Below are 17,428 nucleotides of genomic sequence, written 5' to 3' on the forward strand. Positions count from 1 at the left end.
TATAATACTCAGGTGAGAACCACTCTTCAGCTGTTGAAATTCCCTGCAGCTTGGTTTGTATCTGTCTCCAGTTGGTGTCTTGAAATTTGAAGTTCTACCTTCCTAATCATCAGCTGCTGGAAGGCAGCGTGAGCTGTTGCTCCAAAACCTGAGCTCTGAAAACCATTTACTTGAAATTGTCCCTGTCTCATATAGCTCTACTCCATCACGGAAGGCAGGGCTCTTGAGGAAGTTGTTTGCTGCTCTTAGCTTCCTGAACTGTTGTTTTAGCCCTTTTTGTGAATAGATTCTGTCCTTCTGTGTTGCTCAGGATGTTTCCCAGCTGAAGCAGAATGAAACAGGCCAATTGCGGTTTGTTTCATTGCTCCTAACCAAGAGGTTGCATGCAGTCTTCGATAAATTTGCAGTTGGTGCTTGATTGCAGTTACTGAAGGGTTTCCCAATGAGAGAGGCAAGAAACTTTCTAATAAGCAGAGCTGCGGAAGCTTTGACATGAGTCAAGGGAGTTCCCTTGGGAAGGTTTCAGCAGCATCTTCACAGTTATTTCTCCTTCTAACAAGGTCAGGCTCCCTCTGTCCTCCTGTTATTGTGTAGAGGAAATAATGGCAGGAGTGTGCCTTTGGATAGTTTATACTGATGCAAGTAAATATTTCTCACAGAAGTTTACATGTTTCCTCTCATGGCTACTGTTCCAAATAAACTGAAAGTGACTACTTCCAGTGCCAGGGTTCTCCATGCATGATGTCCTTCTGTAATGCTGTGAGCAGTGCAGAGTGTTGTTTTCCAGGGCTGGAAGTGCAGTTGAGGTGCCCAGTTACCCTTTGTGCTCTCTGCCACTTTGCTGATTCTTGATACAATTCTTTCTATACCTGCCTTGTATTCACTGCATCATCCTACCAGTGAACTTCTTTTTTACTCCTGCTCATCGTTTTCCCTCAGGTTTTACTGGCCTTCTGTGTGAGGAGAATATCAACAACTGTGATCCTGATCCATGCCACCACGGGGAATGCCAAGATGGGATAGATTCATACACATGCATCTGTAATCCTGGCTACATGGGTGCCATATGCAGCGAGCAGATAGATGAGTGCCACAGCAATCCTTGTCTCCATCAAGGGCGCTGCATCGATTTGGTCAATGGCTACCAGTGCAACTGTTTGCTGGGCACTTCAGGTACAGGAAACATGAGTGCAAGGCTTGGATTCAAGCAGAATTCAAGCATTTAGTTATTTCTAATGTGTGTTAAATTTGAGACATTTTATGGTATGAGAGTGTCATTTTCACATTACTTTTCCTTGCTGAACTTTGGTGTGTTTGTTTGGATTGTCTAACCTTCACTGGTACTGCATCTGATCTTGGGAGAATTTGCTTCCTCTTCACTCCAAAAAAATTCAGGCATGCAGAAAAATTAAGCATAGTGTTGAAAAAGGTTTATTCCTTTGTTTAAACATTAAGTACAAGTTCAGGATGCTATTCAGTCAGCACCTGGTGACTCAGGTGACATTCCTTGGTGTTGCAGTGCTTCTGCATCATCACCTGTTTGAGTTGCCCCCAATGTGACTTCGAGGCAGGTGGGATTCTTAATTTGGCTATACTGGGGAAATAGTTTTGTTGCCTTCTTTGTAAGATTTACCCTCCCCTTATTTCTCTAACTCCTTTTTTTTTTATTCCAGGAGTAAACTGTGAAAATAACTTCGATGACTGTGCCAGTAACCCGTGCATTCACGGGGACTGTATTGATGGCATTAATCGCTACAACTGTGCCTGCAAACCTGGATTTACAGGTAAGGTCAGCTACCCAAGAGCTTTGAATTGTTTTGAAGATAGTTATCCAAGTAGCCAGGGAAGCTGTTCTTTGCATACTGACTGCAAGGGATTCAGTTGGTATCTTGGTAAATCCTTCTAATCTTTGGATCTCAGCATCTTACATTACAGCAAGTTCTACCAAGCAGAAAAATGGCCTAATCTGTGCTGTGAAATGCCATTCCTATTAGGTAATTAAGTCCAATTCATGGTTCTTGGTTTTATAACAAATAAACCCATGTGACTTCAGTTTATTATTTACAGCCTCTTTTCAGGGGCAGAGAGGTTGTGGACAATATAGAGAGGTGTTTGATTAGACACTACCTTGGGCTTTGACCATGAACAGTTTTTTCTATTTCTGTGAAATCAAAGCATTAACTTGGTATTCCCATGAGTTGCTTCCCACTCTGAAGTCTCCAGATGAATGACCTGATTTTTTCAGTACTTCTTTTTCATAGCATGGTCTGTTTTGTTTTCTTTTTAAACTATAAAATTTCTCTGGTACAGTAAGAGTAGGGCTGAAAAAAGAAGTGGTTAGATACTTCTGGATCCATGTCTAGATCTGTAAGTCAACATCGGGACTATTTCTGATGACTAAAGCACATTTCACCACTGTTTATCATGGACTTTGTGTTTTGAGCCATGTAGGGTAATCTAAAATAATTGTTGTGAGGCAGTTGGTACTGTTTATAGCAGTTTTCTCATCACGTTTGTTACTGTTTACTACTGAATGATTTTAATTAAAATAGATCTGAAATGCATTAGAAAGAGCACTAAAAGGTTTCATGTGTCTTGAGCTTTTCTCTTGGTGTCTCTCTAAACTTCTGATGCTCCTTCCTTCCTTCTTATGGCTCTGGCATGGTGATAGTCTTTAATCCCCAGAAGATGATGAGGGATGATTCTGATCACTCATGCCTTCCACTGTTCTTTGTTGTTGCCATACCATATTTGTTATCCTGCTGGATTTCATACTGTTATGCTGTTAAAGTAATTCAGTAATATGATGACTTGGCATATTCCAGTCTTCAAGGAGCTGGCTTGCATGGGGTCTTGTTACTTTGTCATTTCCTTATGTTAAAAGTGCTTTCAACTTACTGCATCATTCGCTCTGTTTAGCTTTCCAGCCTCACAAGACCTTTTGGTCACTACTTCAAGGATGTTGCAGTCGTAATCAGAGGCAGGCAAAACAGGAAACGGTGTTTTTTAGAGCCCCTTTTGCGCAATAAACCACAAGAACTGTATTTACTGCAGACATTTGGGCAGTATTGGTTGTTCAAAGGGTAGGTACTTCAAAGCAGAGGAGCAGGGCTATGACAAGTGGAGCTCAAGAGGTTTGTTGCAAGCATGATACAGCTGAGTGATTTTTGCTTTCCTAATCATTATTAACCGGTGATTTTTTAGTGGAGATTCTTGAATGGTTTGTAAATACTTGTTGAGTGGAAGTGCTGTTTTCCAGGCACAGGAAAGTGCTGCATCTTTCAGAAGTGCTTTTCTTGGCTTGAGTTAAAGCATGGAGGCATGTGAGCTCCATGCTGTTGCATTGGCTTCCCTGAGCTGTGTCTCAGTGTGTGTTCTTGCAGACATGCAAAGCAAACACTCTTAAGGAATGCTACTCAGTAAGCATTGTTTTTTTTCTCTAGGCCCACGTTGTAATGCGGACATCGATGAATGCACATCCAGCCCTTGCCACAATGGTGGGACATGTATAAACGAGGTGAATGGCTTTCGGTGTGTGTGTCCTGAGGGTTTCCACCATCCCCACTGCCAGTCCCAGGCAGATGGCTGCCTCAGTAACCCCTGTGTGCATGGCAACTGCACTCACATTGCTACTGGGTAAGTACTCATTAAACCTACCTGCTGCCTTCTATGTTACTGTTTCTTGCTTTGTCCGGACTTCCAACTTCTGATTTTTCTCTAATTTCTCAGGTTAGGATCCAAGCTTATTGTCACATAATCACAGTTGGGTGTAGACCTTCATTCACCAGCTGCAGCCTGGTGTGGTGTTTCAGCATAGGTGTTTCTGTCGTGCCTTGTGCTGTTTGCTGGTTTTGCATGGGCATGTAGTGCAGGGTGCACTGCCACCATCTAGAGGGAGGGTTTGGTGATTCTAGTGAGTTCAGTGAATGCAATTAAAGGAATGGTTCCAAATTAAAGCTGTGGGAAGCAGCAGCTATCTGTTCCATCAAACCCTAAAGCATTGAGCACGGGGACTATCTTTATTGGCTAGTGCTGTTCATCCTAACCAAACACTGTATCAAGGAACAGGCTGACAACTTTTGCACTAGGGATGGATATTTGACTCAGAACACTTTGTCCAAGACTGAGATTTTATCAGCTTTACTCATATTGTTATGTGTCTGAAAGAAGAAAGGAAAGCTCTCTCTGGCTAGTTTGATGGCAGTAGTTACTTCTGAATCTTCCCATCCAGGAAGACCAAATGCTAGTTTTTGGGAGCTTTAAATCAGACTTCTTTTTGGTAATGGTAAGTCTGGTGATGTTTTGTTTGTGAAAATTCTCAACTATACATGGAATAGCCTCCCAAATATGTGCTGCATCCTGGGATACATTGTCAGCACTTGGGCAAGGAAGTGATTTACTGCTGTGGGTAGCTCTGTAGGGCAGGATGCAGCACTTTCCCTGGATCTGGCAGGAAGGCTGCCTTTATTGCTAATTCAGCCTCTGTGTAAGCTTGGAAAACAGATTTTTATTCAACTTGTCTGTCATCCGCCACCTGCATTCACATTTATACCCACGCACACCTCACACTGTGCCAGGTAAAAGAAGCTGTGTTTGCAGGACAGGGAGAGAGGGCAGCGTGTTCTGTGTGGCCTGAATCCAGGGTGATTCACCAATTCGTTGGTTCTACGTCATATGGGTGGAGTGTGCTCTACTTCAGATTTTGAAACGTGATGGAGAAGATTGCTTCTGCTCCCAGCCAGCTGTTTTCATTTGAAACCACTATTTGGTATTAAATCAGTCTAGTTATCTTTGGACCCTATTGTTCCCCTCCACTTTTTTTAATCTTCCTTTTTTTTTTTTCTGTCTTTGTTTGAATATGTTGAGATGGTCTTATCAAAGCAGAAACATGTTGCTGGTTGACTGAACACTTTGTGAAAACTGTAACAAGAGAAGTGTGGTTTTAAGGGCGGGTTTATTTTCAGTATTTTCAAAACTATACAGCTGGGTAAGCAATGTAAAGTAACTTAGGGCTCTTCTAAAGAGAGTTCTTCTGATTTTCTCTCCAAAACTAACTTGCAGGAGAAACTGGTAGAGGAGTTACTTCAGAATGCTCTAAAATTACTGCTGTTTTGCCTTTCAAGGTACAAGTGTGTCTGTGACCCAGGCTGGGTAGGAGATTACTGTTCAACAGAAGGGAATGAATGTAAATCAAATCCGTGCCAGAATGGAGGAACTTGTGAGGATCTGTTGAATGGATACAGATGTACCTGTAGGAAAGGATTCAAAGGTGAAAATTCAGAGAAAAGTTTGTTATCTTTTTCCTTTTATTTCATTGCATCTTTAGTGTCATTTCTTTTCATTGACCTTCGTGGAAATAGTAATCAAGATAGGAAATGCCATGGTTGTATGAAGTTAAATTACAGTCAGTTCCTGTAGCGATGACACAGTGATAAAATACTTAGTAAGACCTTGTCTAAGCCTTGTTTGGACTCATTAAGAAATGTCCTGCTGGAAGCTTAGCTTAATTTTCTTTGTAAATTATGAAATTTGCATAAATGCACTGGAAATTGGGGGAGCATTAAAGTCAAAATGACCATGGCTGCTTCTACACTGAGCCCATGGGGAGTCCTCTGCTCTCCTTTTCCTTCTGCTGAGATTTTTCAAAATGTGGCAGTGCTGTCCACTGCTATGTGGAATAATTATGTGAGTTACAACCTCTTTGTTTATTCTTCCAAGAAGCCCCAAGCTCTTAATGGCATATTCTTCTGTTTTTTCCCATTCTGCTTTCCAGGTGTGAACTGCCAGGTAGTGGTTTCTCCTTGTTCCCCTAATCCTTGTGAGAACTCGGGAATTTGCCAAGAATCTCCTGACTCTGAAGGCTACACCTGCCAATGTGCCCCTGGCTGGGAAGGTAACGTGGATGAGGAACATGCTGTGCTTTCAGTGCTGAGCAGTGCTGGCACTGAGCCTCTTGGCCACTGCTTTATGAGGGGTCTCACTCCTGGACTCTCCATGTTTCAGGGGAGAGATGTACAGTGGATATTGATGAGTGTCTGTCCAAGCCCTGCAAAAACCATGCTCTGTGCCACAACATCCAGGGCAGTTACCTGTGTGAATGTCGGCCTGGCTTCACTGGAGGGGACTGTGACAGTAACATCGATGACTGCCTTTCAAGTGGGTATCAGCACATTGCTCTGTGTTTTCCAGCTCTATCTAAAAATAATTTTGCTGACTGCTGTTTGACGGATTCTGAAAGGTCTTTTATGATCTCTTGCCAAAAGAGAAGAAAACCCAAACTTTAGCTTTGTAGTGTTTGAGGCAGTCAAAATCCATCATGTTTGGCTGCTGGAAATGGACTGCAGTGTCCTAACTGATTACAGTTGTTGTTCCCAGATCCTTAACTTAAAAAGGTCCTGAGAGTTTACATACGTTATTAAGAAGCACTGTTAAATGCAGAATTATATTTGCCTGAAATTTTAATACATCAAGTTAAAGTGCCACTGCAGGGCTTACCTGTATTTCAACGTTAAGTTTGATTGAGGTGTGGTGGGAATCTGAGGTACATGAAATGTCTCTGTCTGACATTAATATTCTGGGAACAGTGGGTCCTGTTGCAGTTCCAGTTAATCCATATTTGAAAACAAATTAAGCAGCAGGAAGGCCCTGTGCTGGAATGGGTATCAGTTGCAGGAGGGGAGCCCACACACTGATGAGTACTGAAACAGCTCAAATTGCAAGAAAACAAGTATTAATTTCATGTCCTTAACACTGCTGTTTACAAGGGAAACCAAATACATAGTAGCTTCTTTTTCTTACTGGGCATATTCTATATCATCATCAGATAAAATCAGAGTCTCCTGAGAAATGTCACGTGTTCAAAAGTTCATCTGTTACTATTTGAAAAGTGCTTTATCGAACCTTGGAGAAGTTCACAATGTTGTAATTTGTAGATTGGCTGGGTCTTTAAAAAATCCCAACCAAACCAAATGAACAAAAAAAACCCCGAAACAACCACTCCAAAACAAAAAACCCCCAATCCCCTAGTTTTTTTACTATCAGCTTAAAACCAAATGGAGTTTTGAAGACTTTAAGTGTGAGCTTAGCAAGTTGTGTTTTGCATTGGAAAAAAACATGTAAATTCATGATTGCTGTAGAGAAGGATCCAAACAAGTCTATTAGTGAAAGTTGCCGTGGGAGCCCCCAGAGCAGCACTGCTCAAAGAACTTCTGAGATGTCTGGCTCAGCCTGAGCTTTTGATTCCTTCTTTCTGAGCAAACAGGTACAGTACAAAAAGTGTCACGGTGCAGTGACCCAGAGCTTTGCTTACTGAAGCCAACAAAATTATTGCCTGTCCTGTTAGTTTTTATGTGGGTGTCTGAAGATAAAAATGTTTTCCAAGTGTTCATCTTTCTTGAACAGCTGGGACATCTCTCTCTCTCCTCCTAAGTGTTCTGAGAGCTGTGAGATTCACCCCGTGTTGTCTTAGGCAGCACACCCATGAGGCTGAAGAAGCATTTCACATTACTGCTACAGCTGATTTCATTTAGCATAACAAAAACCTTCCATGCCTTGAGCCAAATGTCTTTAATCTATGAAGCAAACAAACCCTCCAACAACAGGAACTTATTGAAAAGTTGATATGCGAGTCTCCTTTTTCTGTCACTAAATGTGTGGCACAGAGAATTAACGCACAGCTTTTGGCTTCACTCATACATGGCTGACTGCCACAGACACAACATTTTATAGCTGCCAGGGGTCTTGCTTTGAATGTGCTTTTTCTCTGCAGTAGTCAAATGACCTTAAATGGATGCAGGTGTGTCTCATAACACAAATTTTTATCATGTGAGCATATTTTTCAGTCAATGAATGAACTTTAACTGCCTTTCACATTTCTTCATTTTCCAGTGAACATAATGATCTTGTACTTAGGATGAACTGCAAATTTTGGTGGAGTCTATTTGCATTTTCAAGTTCATATTTTAGTAGTACTTAAAGATAGACATAAATCTGAAAAAAGGCTTGGTTAACCTATTTTTCAACCCCCTTGCTTTCTCCCTTTTTCCTCCCCCCTCCCAGTTTCCCTCTCTGCCTTCATATATTAGGCTTTTGCTCTGTGGAATGCAGAGTAGAAAAGGAATCTGGCTTCAGGAATGTGGGTCTTAAATACAAAAGTGGAAGGAGCAAAGCAGGAAGAAATTACTGAATGGCAGAAATCTTTCTGGCAGATTGGTGCTTGTGAAAGTAGAAGGAATACAGTAATAGGGGGTGGCTTAGACCAAAAAGCAGTGGTATATGAGTAGCAAGAGCATGGCAGGGATAAAGAAAATACCAAGAAATGCAGTGACTGAGGAGAATCCAAGGTGGTGTATGAGTTTGTGAGCTTTTCTGTCAGCCTTTCTCCAATCAGTCTTTGATACTGGGAAAAATGTCAAGTGCTCAGTAATGCGTAAGTGCTCATATATGTGCTAATATACACATACACATTTGATTTGACTGGACTGCTTTCATGCTGAGAATTAAGCACACAAGTTCTCTCTTGTGTTAAGCAGTGTCTGGAAAAGAGAAAATGTTCTGAGCTCTCTTATGAATAAAACTTGGTGTGGAAGAAAAACAGTTGCTGTGCTGGTTTTATTGTATCAGTAAGTATCTGTCAAAAAAGCAGAGTTGGAATTTTAAACCAAGAGGCTTTGGGTTTTGGTTGAACAAATTCCAGCAGAGAAACCTTTACGCCTTGAAGGTTGGCCTTGATCCAGACTTTGTGAATTCATTATTGATAATGCTTTGCAGTTACCTGTTCTATAAAGTGGCTCAGAAAAACTTGTCAGTAGTCTGTCACACTCTGGGCTGTGAGTTAACTTTTTTTCCCCTAAAAGCAACTCCTGTAGGCCTGGCCCTTCACTATTACCCATTTTAACACTCACTGTGATGCTTCTGTCTTAGATCCCTGCCAGAACGGAGCTTCGTGCGTGGATGGGATAAACTCCTTCTCGTGCATCTGCCTGCCTGGATTCCATGGAGATAAATGTCAAACAGACACCAATGAGTGTCTGAGTGAGCCGTGCAGGAATGGGGGCACTTGCACCCACTATGTCAACAGCTACACCTGCAAGTGCCCGCCGGGCTTTGAGGGAACCAACTGCGAGAACAACATCGACGAGTGCACTGAGAGGTGAGCTGCCTTCATGCACTGAGTGCTCCTCCCTGCAAGCCAGGTCTGCTCAGAAGCAGTTTTTCACCAGGGGGATTCTGTTTCCCTGCCGTTTGTCACAGACATACTTGTGATTCTTGCTAGGAAAGCTTTTCAGACAGTTGCCAGGTCTCCAGTTTCTTCTAACATTCTTCTAACAACTAGTTAGGAACTTAGTTCCGTTATAGGATGAATGTGATGGTGTTTAATAAAAGTTAAAACAGTTAGAGGTGCTAACTTATTAAAATATAAATAATATTTTTATGAATTGGGAAATAACTGGTTATGAATGGTTACTCTGTTGCAAAATACAAAAGCTGCAAAAATGGAAGTGATGGCCAACAGTTAGAAAGGCAGCAAAAATAAATTAGTCCTAAGCTGAGTTATTGACAACAAAGAATATGAAGAAGCAACCAGGAGAAACATTAAATCCACTAAATTCTCTACCAGAAAGATTTAATCATCAGAGACATTTTAATGCTCACAAACTGGATGTCGTTTAGCAGTGTTGAGATAAAACCTGAGGTCATTCTAAAAGGGGAGGTGTAGAACTGAGTTAAAATGCTCAGCAGCTGGTCCTTATATAAATGGTTCATGTGGTAGTTTTAAAAGGTCTTTGAGAGCTAAACATGTGATTCCATCATCTGCCTGCATATTTATTTTAAGCTTCGTTAGGATTAATGTGAGTAACTTCAGATCCTCAAGTGGGAAACAATTTCTAACAATTTCTTTAAAACCTGAAGTGGTTAAAAGGATAATTAAAAAGTAGTCTGTTCTAGTCTAGTTACCAGAGACAAATTATGCAAAACTCCTGGTTTTCTCATGTACTTCTGTACAAATAGAAAAGGTCTTTCCTACCTTTTATAAAATTGCATTTGTGGGGGAGGAGGTATTTTAATATCTTTTTCTTGAGAACAGGATTGTGTCACTGATGAGGGTGTGTTTAATTTGCACAACAGTTGTTTGAATCGCGTAAAGTATGCTGGGTGTTTCAGAAGAACTCCTGGCTCTTCCTTGAGGTTCATCCTGGTTTTGTTTTTGTTATCAGTCAGGATAGAAACCAGTCTTGCAGGTATGAATTAAGGATGTAGCAATTTTCAACGCTCTGCCAAGCTAAACCAGTCACACCTTGTCAACCAAAATTACTGAGCTGTGCTTAAGAGCAGCATGGTGGTTGGCTAATTTGAATTTGGTTCAAATGATTCTTCCGTGTGTTGTGTGAGAAGCTGCCTATGAGAGAGTGCCCTCACCTTTTGGTACCTGGTTTCAGTAAAACACACCAAGTGATTGGCAGTTCCTCTGTCTTCCCTGCATTGCCATGAGTGTAAACAGCAGTTAGTGCTTGCTGTAAAACAGAATTCAGCCCCCAAGACAGAGGAGCTTCTCTGATAAGTAGGTTAATGTTTGATAAGTAGGTTAATGTTGACATCTCTACCGTAATCACAGTCAGAATTTAGATATTTAAAACTTGCTTCCTTGCACTGTGAGTTAAGGGAGGTGAGTCAGTGGCTTCTCTCATGGAAATACCCTTTGACAGTGCACAAAGCAGATAACAGGCACAAATTTGGTTTGTGTACTTTATCAAACTGATTATCTCAAGTCTGATCTAAGGTTGTTCTTAGAGGAGCAGGAATTCTTTTACAAGGAAAACTGAGTCAATTTTGCATGAAGCATCAATTCTAACTTTCCCAGTCACTTCTCCCTAGGACACCTAATCTGGCAGAATTTCTTATGATCAGAAGATTGGGGGGGAAGGGGATAATTCCTTTGATCTGAATTCTGCCAGGGCATGTATGAGTAGTTTTACAAATCAGGACTTAAGATTCTCATGAGAAGAGAAGGAAGGGATTTAGCAATACCAATACTTTCACATAATTTCAGTGAGGAGCATGCTTGTGTTTTGCATGTTGTATGAACTTTTCCTTGGGAAACCGTACCTCTGACTCCTTTGAAGATTTTTAAAAAGGCAAATTTGTTTTGTTTCTCATAATTTGTAATACAATTGTAATTTGTAATAAAATTTATCAGTTTGAGCAGGCCACACGAGGTACTGTTTGCGGTCACATTGAAGCTGGGAAGATTTCATTAAATAAGTTACATCCATCACTAATGACTCATTAAAATCCTGCTTTACTTTCTTGGCCTGCTGAGGTAAAAGACAGTGAGCTGGAGGGTGATCTGGAATGCCCTAGGATTGCTGTTTTCTGATTTATGGTTCTTTAGCAGGAAGTTAGCAGTGGTCAGAAGACGCTGTTATCTGGTTTTCTGCCTTATTTCAGTCATGTTTATGTGCTCTTTTGTCTGTGACCTAATTGCATTTTGTCTCAGCTTACTTTTCTCCCCCCTCTCTTGCAGCTCCTGTTTCAATGGAGGCACTTGTGTGGATGGCATCAATTCCTTCACCTGCCAGTGTCCATTGGGGTTTACAGGATCCTTCTGCCTCACAGAAATCAATGAGTGTGATTCCCATCCTTGCCTGAACAGGGGCACCTGTGTGGACAGCCTGGGCACATACAGGTGTATATGCCCCTTGGGCTACACTGGCAAGAACTGCAAGGTGGGTGACTTTTTGTGACCTGTCCTGCACTGTTGCTTGAGCTGTCCAACAGCAAAAATGACTGGGAGAGATGTGAGGTGCCAAACGTGGCTGAGCTCTTGTTCCCTCAGTCCTGGTGAGAGGTGGTTGGCCCATCAGTGCCTCTGTTCAAAACTGGAAATCATAGAATGGGCTGAAAGAGACCTTAAAGATTATCTAGTTCCAACCCCTGTCTATTAGCAAGGAGGAGAAAAGTGTCTGGTTATTTATGAGAACAGGTGTCACTGGAACTTTCTAGATTAGTTTTCCTGAACGAAAACCAGCTGTTAGCCTTGAAAATGGCTGTATTTCATACAGTGCATAAAATTGTCATGACTGAAGACAGTCCTGTGCTAAAAAATAAACCAAACAGCAAACAAGCACAAAACAAAAAGCGAAGAATCAGTGTGATTAACAGGACTTAGCTTTAACTGGTTCATTTTTTACAGGGAGGTAAATTTTAATCGGGGTTGATTGTAGATTTTTTTTTCATGAGAAGCCAGGAAAATGTTCTGGTGCAGTAAATGACATGCTTGTCCTGTTCACAACCTCAGTAAAAATCTCTAGCCTTACTTGCACACTGAAGTTCAGGCAGTTTACAGTTTTACACAGGAGCTGCAAACCCTGTATACTGTAAATGACTGACTAGTACCTATTAAAAGCTCTAACTTGGCGTAGCACAATGGAAACAGAATGCTGTTTTTCAAATCAGAGTTCTTTCTTATGATTCTGTTCTTATCAAAACAGCAAGAATGATTTGAGACTATTTCTACGTTTGGAGTGGTAAACACTATATTGGCTTCCTTCACCAGCAGTCTTGAGTGCTGCCATTTAAAAAATAGGTGAATTTCTTAAATTGCTGGAAAACACTACAGTTGTTTAGGAATTTTGCAGCTTTCTTTCGTGCCAACATGTCTTTGTAAAGCGGTGGGTGTTGGAAAGAAGCATTTTAGTGGCAGTGGGGGAGGTGCTTTTTCAGAAGTATGTTGCTAGACATTAAATTGTCAGGTCTGCTTCTAGGTATTGCTAATGGAGGAAGTGAATGCAAAGTAATGAAGTGATAGAAAAAAGCAACCCCTCTGCTACCCTAATTATGCATTCTGGGCACACCACTTAAACCTCATTGGGAGAATTAGCATGGAGAGTGATCGTGAAGTACTGTGAAGTTCAGTAGTTCCTCTTCTGTTATGTTTGCTTTGTTTTTACTGGAGAAAAGGATTAATGTTCCTTTCCCCAAACTAAACTTTGTGGATTCTCAGAAAGTCTGCTTTATGTTCAGAGAAGCTTGGTTGTAATGTATTACCCATTTTATAAAGAACCAGAACTTTCTAAATTTATAAGTACTACTCAAAGCTGTATTGGAGAGATTTATAGATTACAGCTACACTGTAGTTCTTGTCTTAGTGGTAAACTGGCTTGACCTAATTAGCAAAGCTAAATAAGCAGCACAAAATCAGACAATGATTCATAAGTTTTAGAATTTGCATGTAAAACAGTCAGCTACTCATTACAAATGCAGAAGCAAGAGGCTCAGTGTTTTTTCTTCTTCACGCTCAACTACATGTGATAAAACTTAATTCCAAGTTTCCTTTTGGTTGCTTGTGAAAGCAGATTTTTTTTTACTTTAATCTTTGTGAGGAGACAGTTTGCATCTGAAAAGCAGAATTTTCTGCAATTGAAATTGCATTTTACAGCCAAAATTCAGTGCTACTCACTTTAAAAACTTTGCCCTTCTCTCAAGTCAGCTTGAAATCAATCAAATAGCTGCATTAATTTGAAGATGAATTGCTTAAAAAGGAAATTATGGTTAGTGGTTGGCTTCTGTTACATCAGACAGAGTTATTTTGGGTCTTCACTTTCATATGATGATTTACTGAGTTTTATACTCTTTGTTTTTATATGAGGAATCAAGAAAAGCAATATACTTTAGCCCATCTTCAGTTCATAAAACTTGTGGGGTTTCAGTTGAATCTCAGAAGACACAGAAACTCAGAGAAGGCATACTAGAGCAAATGGGGCCAAAAGCAGGTATGGTGAGGTAATGATAGAAAGGAAAAGCATGGATCAAAATGTGGAACACATCTGTCATCCTCAAAAAGCAGTGAAGATGGGAGGAGTTAGGGAGAATAGCTGGAAGCCTCCTGCTAATGTGCAAGTAGAAAGCTGGTCTGAGATAAAACCAGATTTTCTGAAACAAAGCCAGCCAAAGATCCACCTCTATGGTAAGGTGTGAGGATATTGAAATAATGCTGCCATCTGGGGTTTGCTCCTCTGTACATTTGCACTTTCCCTAGGCACATGAGACTGTCAGTAAAGTACCTGGCTTAGACTCGGGAAGTACTGTCCTGCTCTTTCCAGTGCCACACAGACCCAGTATTAGAGCTCCCTTTCTCTGCATCTTGAACTTGTTCTCTGATAGTGGTTCCTACTGCATTGGCCATATTTTCATCTGGGTTTTTTTTGTCTGCAGTCACTTATGGATCTGTGCAGCAAGTCTCCATGTAAGAACAAAGGCACATGTGTGCAGACTCTGGCCCAGACCCGCTGTGTCTGTCCCCCTGGCTGGACTGGTGCTTACTGTGATGTGCCCAACGTCTCATGTCAAGTGGCAGCTTCACAAAGAGGTAAATCAGCATCCTCTGGGCTTTAACTGAAAACATTTCCCCATGCATCTCCTTCCCCCCTGCACATGTGGACACAGCATGCATTGGAAATCCCAAAGGGCTTTGCCTCTCGGTGGTTGATCACAGTCACTTCTCAAGTAAAATACTCTCTACAAGGATGCATTTGGGAGTCAAGGCTTTCTTGATTCTCCCTGTCACAAAAATATCACAAGGGAAGAATTAAATATTTTATGAGATCTCGGAGTTCCAGTAATACTGTTTTACATGGACTGCCTTTTTGGAAAATGCATCAGCTCTTTCTGCTAAATCCCAGGCAGGGCATGTTTAAGACATGTTGTCCTTGTGCAAGAAAGGCATCTTATAACTCACGGTAAGTATTTTTGTAGAGAATACTTATTACTTAGTTCATTATTTAGCTTTACAAGTTATACCATGGCCCCTCAAAGTAATACTTTTCTACTTCAGATAATGTATATGTAAAAGATTTGGGTTGTAAGTGAATTTTCTCCAGGAACATGGCATGTAGCCCAGTCAGAGGGACAGTGTCATGCCATTTTTTGTTCAGGAAATCTGAACAAGCGGATTCAAGTGTCAAAGGAGAAAGGTATCAAGCTCCCATACTTTTTGGGGACATTCTATGTACAATCATTGAACCTTTGTACAGCAGCAATAGTACTTCAGATGTGTATTCACCAGCCAGTGATAATGTAATACAGCAGTACACATACTTCATAACAGTGTTGAATCCAATGGTCCAAACAGGACAGAGAAGTGACTTCATTTGGAAGCCAGTTTTTGTTCTGATGCACTCTAATTTAAGGAGCAACTCTTCAATTTTTAGTTTTCAATTTTTCAATTTGTTGGGCCTAGCCATTTTCATTCGTGGCTGAGCTACCAGCACTGGCAGCAAGTGTGTTTCATGTGTTTGCTCACTTGATTTAACTCTTTCAGGAGTCCCAGTGGACCAGCTGTGCCAGCACTCTGGTCACTGCCTCAACGTTGGGAACACCCACCACTGCCAGTGCCAGGTGGGTTACACGGGCAGTTACTGCGAGGTGCAGCTGGATGAGTGTGACTCCAGCCCCTGCCAGAACGGAGCTACCTGCCGGGACCACCTGGGTGGATACCAGTGTGAGGTAATGCTGGGGGCTTGCTGGGAAGAGGCCTGAGTATTTAGGGCATCCTGGTACTAAGGAATCAAATCAGAAACACATGCAAGAGTACCTTCAAAGAGGGCATGAAAGCAACCTGCACCTGGAAGGAATTTTTAGTTTGGCTGTAGTAGAAACAGTGCTCTTGTTAAGACTGAATTAAGAGGTGTGATTGGAAGGAGATGTGGCTGATGGGCATTTGAACTCTGTGTCATTGGAGAGGGGGTTCTTATCTGGAAAGGCTTTTTGCCTGAGGTGTGGTTTATATTAAAATATTTGTAAAATGCATTAAAGGAATATTGTATTTTCCCTGTTGGATGGGCAAAGTATCCCTTGCCTCTCAGGGTGGGAAATGCCTTCCCATTGCTTTCTGTTTCCTACCGCAGATGCAGAGAACAGTGTAGGCCATGAGGTTATGATATTTCAGCCATCTGAAGCTTTTCAGAATAGTAGAACACCTCAGAAACCTGTGCCCAGAGTGAAAGGATGAGTTTTATGTAAAGCTTAAGCCAAAACTACTAAGCCAATCTCAGTGCTAGAAGGTGTAAGGATTTGATCTGCTCTGTTTTTTGCAGCAATCAAATCAGTTGAATTCAAACTTGCAGTGTGCTGTTGAGTATCACACGGTCGAGTTGTGTGCTTAAGCTGCTGGCTGTGCAGCCCTTGAAATCACTTACAGTTGTTCAGCTACAAAGCCAGTCCTAATCTGCCCCATTGAGGGCTCCTCTCCTCTGTGTTAGCTTTTCTCAGATGTCTGCTAATGTATCTGTTAGGAGAGTATTCACACTTACTTCTTTCCTGGCAGTGTGTGGCTGGATACCAGGGTGTCAACTGCGAATATGAAGTGGATGAGTGCCAGTTCCAGCCCTGCCAGAACGGAGGGACATGTATCGACCTCGTCAATCATTTCAAGTGCTCCTGCCCACCAGGAACTCGGGGTATGAAGCTCAGCAATTAAGTGAATGTTACAAGAGGGAATTTTCCTTTCTGACTACTGGTTTCATGAGACACAGTCTAAAGGGAATGCACTGTGTTCTTTGAAGAATGTTCCCAAAGTACACTGAATCCCTTGAGATACATATTTTCTCTTTAAAAATAAATGCTGCTTTTTTCCCCCCTTTTAATTTTTTTCTTTTAAAGGAATAGGTCGTGGCAGTGTCCCTTGGGAATGTGTGAGCTGTCTTTGGCAGTGTGGATGCACAAGATTACTGTTAAGGTCTCTCCCAAACCCATCTGTTTCGATATAGTAAATCCAAGGTTTCTTTTTGGCTAAGGTGCTATGAAACAAGTAGGAAACTTTCTTCATTCTTGCATAATTTCCAATGTCCTTTACTTGCCGAAATTTTTGCCCTTCATTGTTCTCTGTCCTGGAGTCGTTTGTGGAAAAGAAGTTGAGTGACTCTAGGCTACCTTAAACTATTTCAGCAAATTCGAGCTCTTTTATTAAAAGCTCCTTAGGAAAAAAAAAGTGGTCCACAGTTTATATCAGTGGTTTTCAGTAAGTATGATTCCACAGCCTGTTTATTGCCATGCTTCTTGAAACCTAGCCTTCCCTGTTATATCTGACCTATGACCCTGGCTTCTACCTTTGAAAATATTCTGGATTTCATATTTTAACCCATCAGTGAATGCTTTCTCACTTGATGTTCTTTTTTTAAGCTTATTTCTCAAGTCAGTTAAAAATTTCAAATTCCTCTGAACTTTTTCTTTCTGAATTGTCATCTCAATGTAGGCAAAATCTTCAGATATGTGTCAGATACAGCTAAAGTCTTGGTTCATAAAGTAAATTTAAATACAGTTATAAAATATTTTCCTCCTGCCCGTGCATATTACTAGTTCATTTTAGTGTGGCTGTCAGCTCATCTCCCCAGTCTGGATAAGAGTTTATTCCATTGTAAATCATTGCACT

The 17,428-nt window shown here is 41.2% G+C and overlaps 1 protein-coding gene across 1 annotated transcript in view; it reads left to right on the forward strand.

Annotated features, from left to right (window-relative positions):
* Positions 1–17,428, forward strand: part of NOTCH2 (notch receptor 2) — an 82,745-nt gene that overhangs the window by 47,128 nt on the left and 18,189 nt on the right. The window contains exons 11-21 of the mRNA XM_085068410.1: positions 940–1,173; positions 1,674–1,784; positions 3,444–3,636; positions 5,124–5,269; positions 5,774–5,893; positions 6,004–6,156; positions 8,923–9,151; positions 11,525–11,726; positions 14,215–14,368; positions 15,320–15,504; positions 16,325–16,457. Coding sequence (XP_084924536.1) covers positions 940–1,173; positions 1,674–1,784; positions 3,444–3,636; positions 5,124–5,269; positions 5,774–5,893; positions 6,004–6,156; positions 8,923–9,151; positions 11,525–11,726; positions 14,215–14,368; positions 15,320–15,504; positions 16,325–16,457 — 1,860 coding nt within the window. The remainder of the gene's footprint in view (positions 1–939; positions 1,174–1,673; positions 1,785–3,443; positions 3,637–5,123; positions 5,270–5,773; positions 5,894–6,003; positions 6,157–8,922; positions 9,152–11,524; positions 11,727–14,214; positions 14,369–15,319; positions 15,505–16,324; positions 16,458–17,428) is intronic.

Source organism: Lichenostomus cassidix, chromosome 8, assembly GCF_008360975.1.
Source record: "Lichenostomus cassidix isolate B80296 chromosome 8, HeHo_3.0, whole genome shotgun sequence".
NCBI lineage: Eukaryota > Metazoa > Chordata > Aves > Passeriformes > Meliphagidae > Lichenostomus > Lichenostomus cassidix.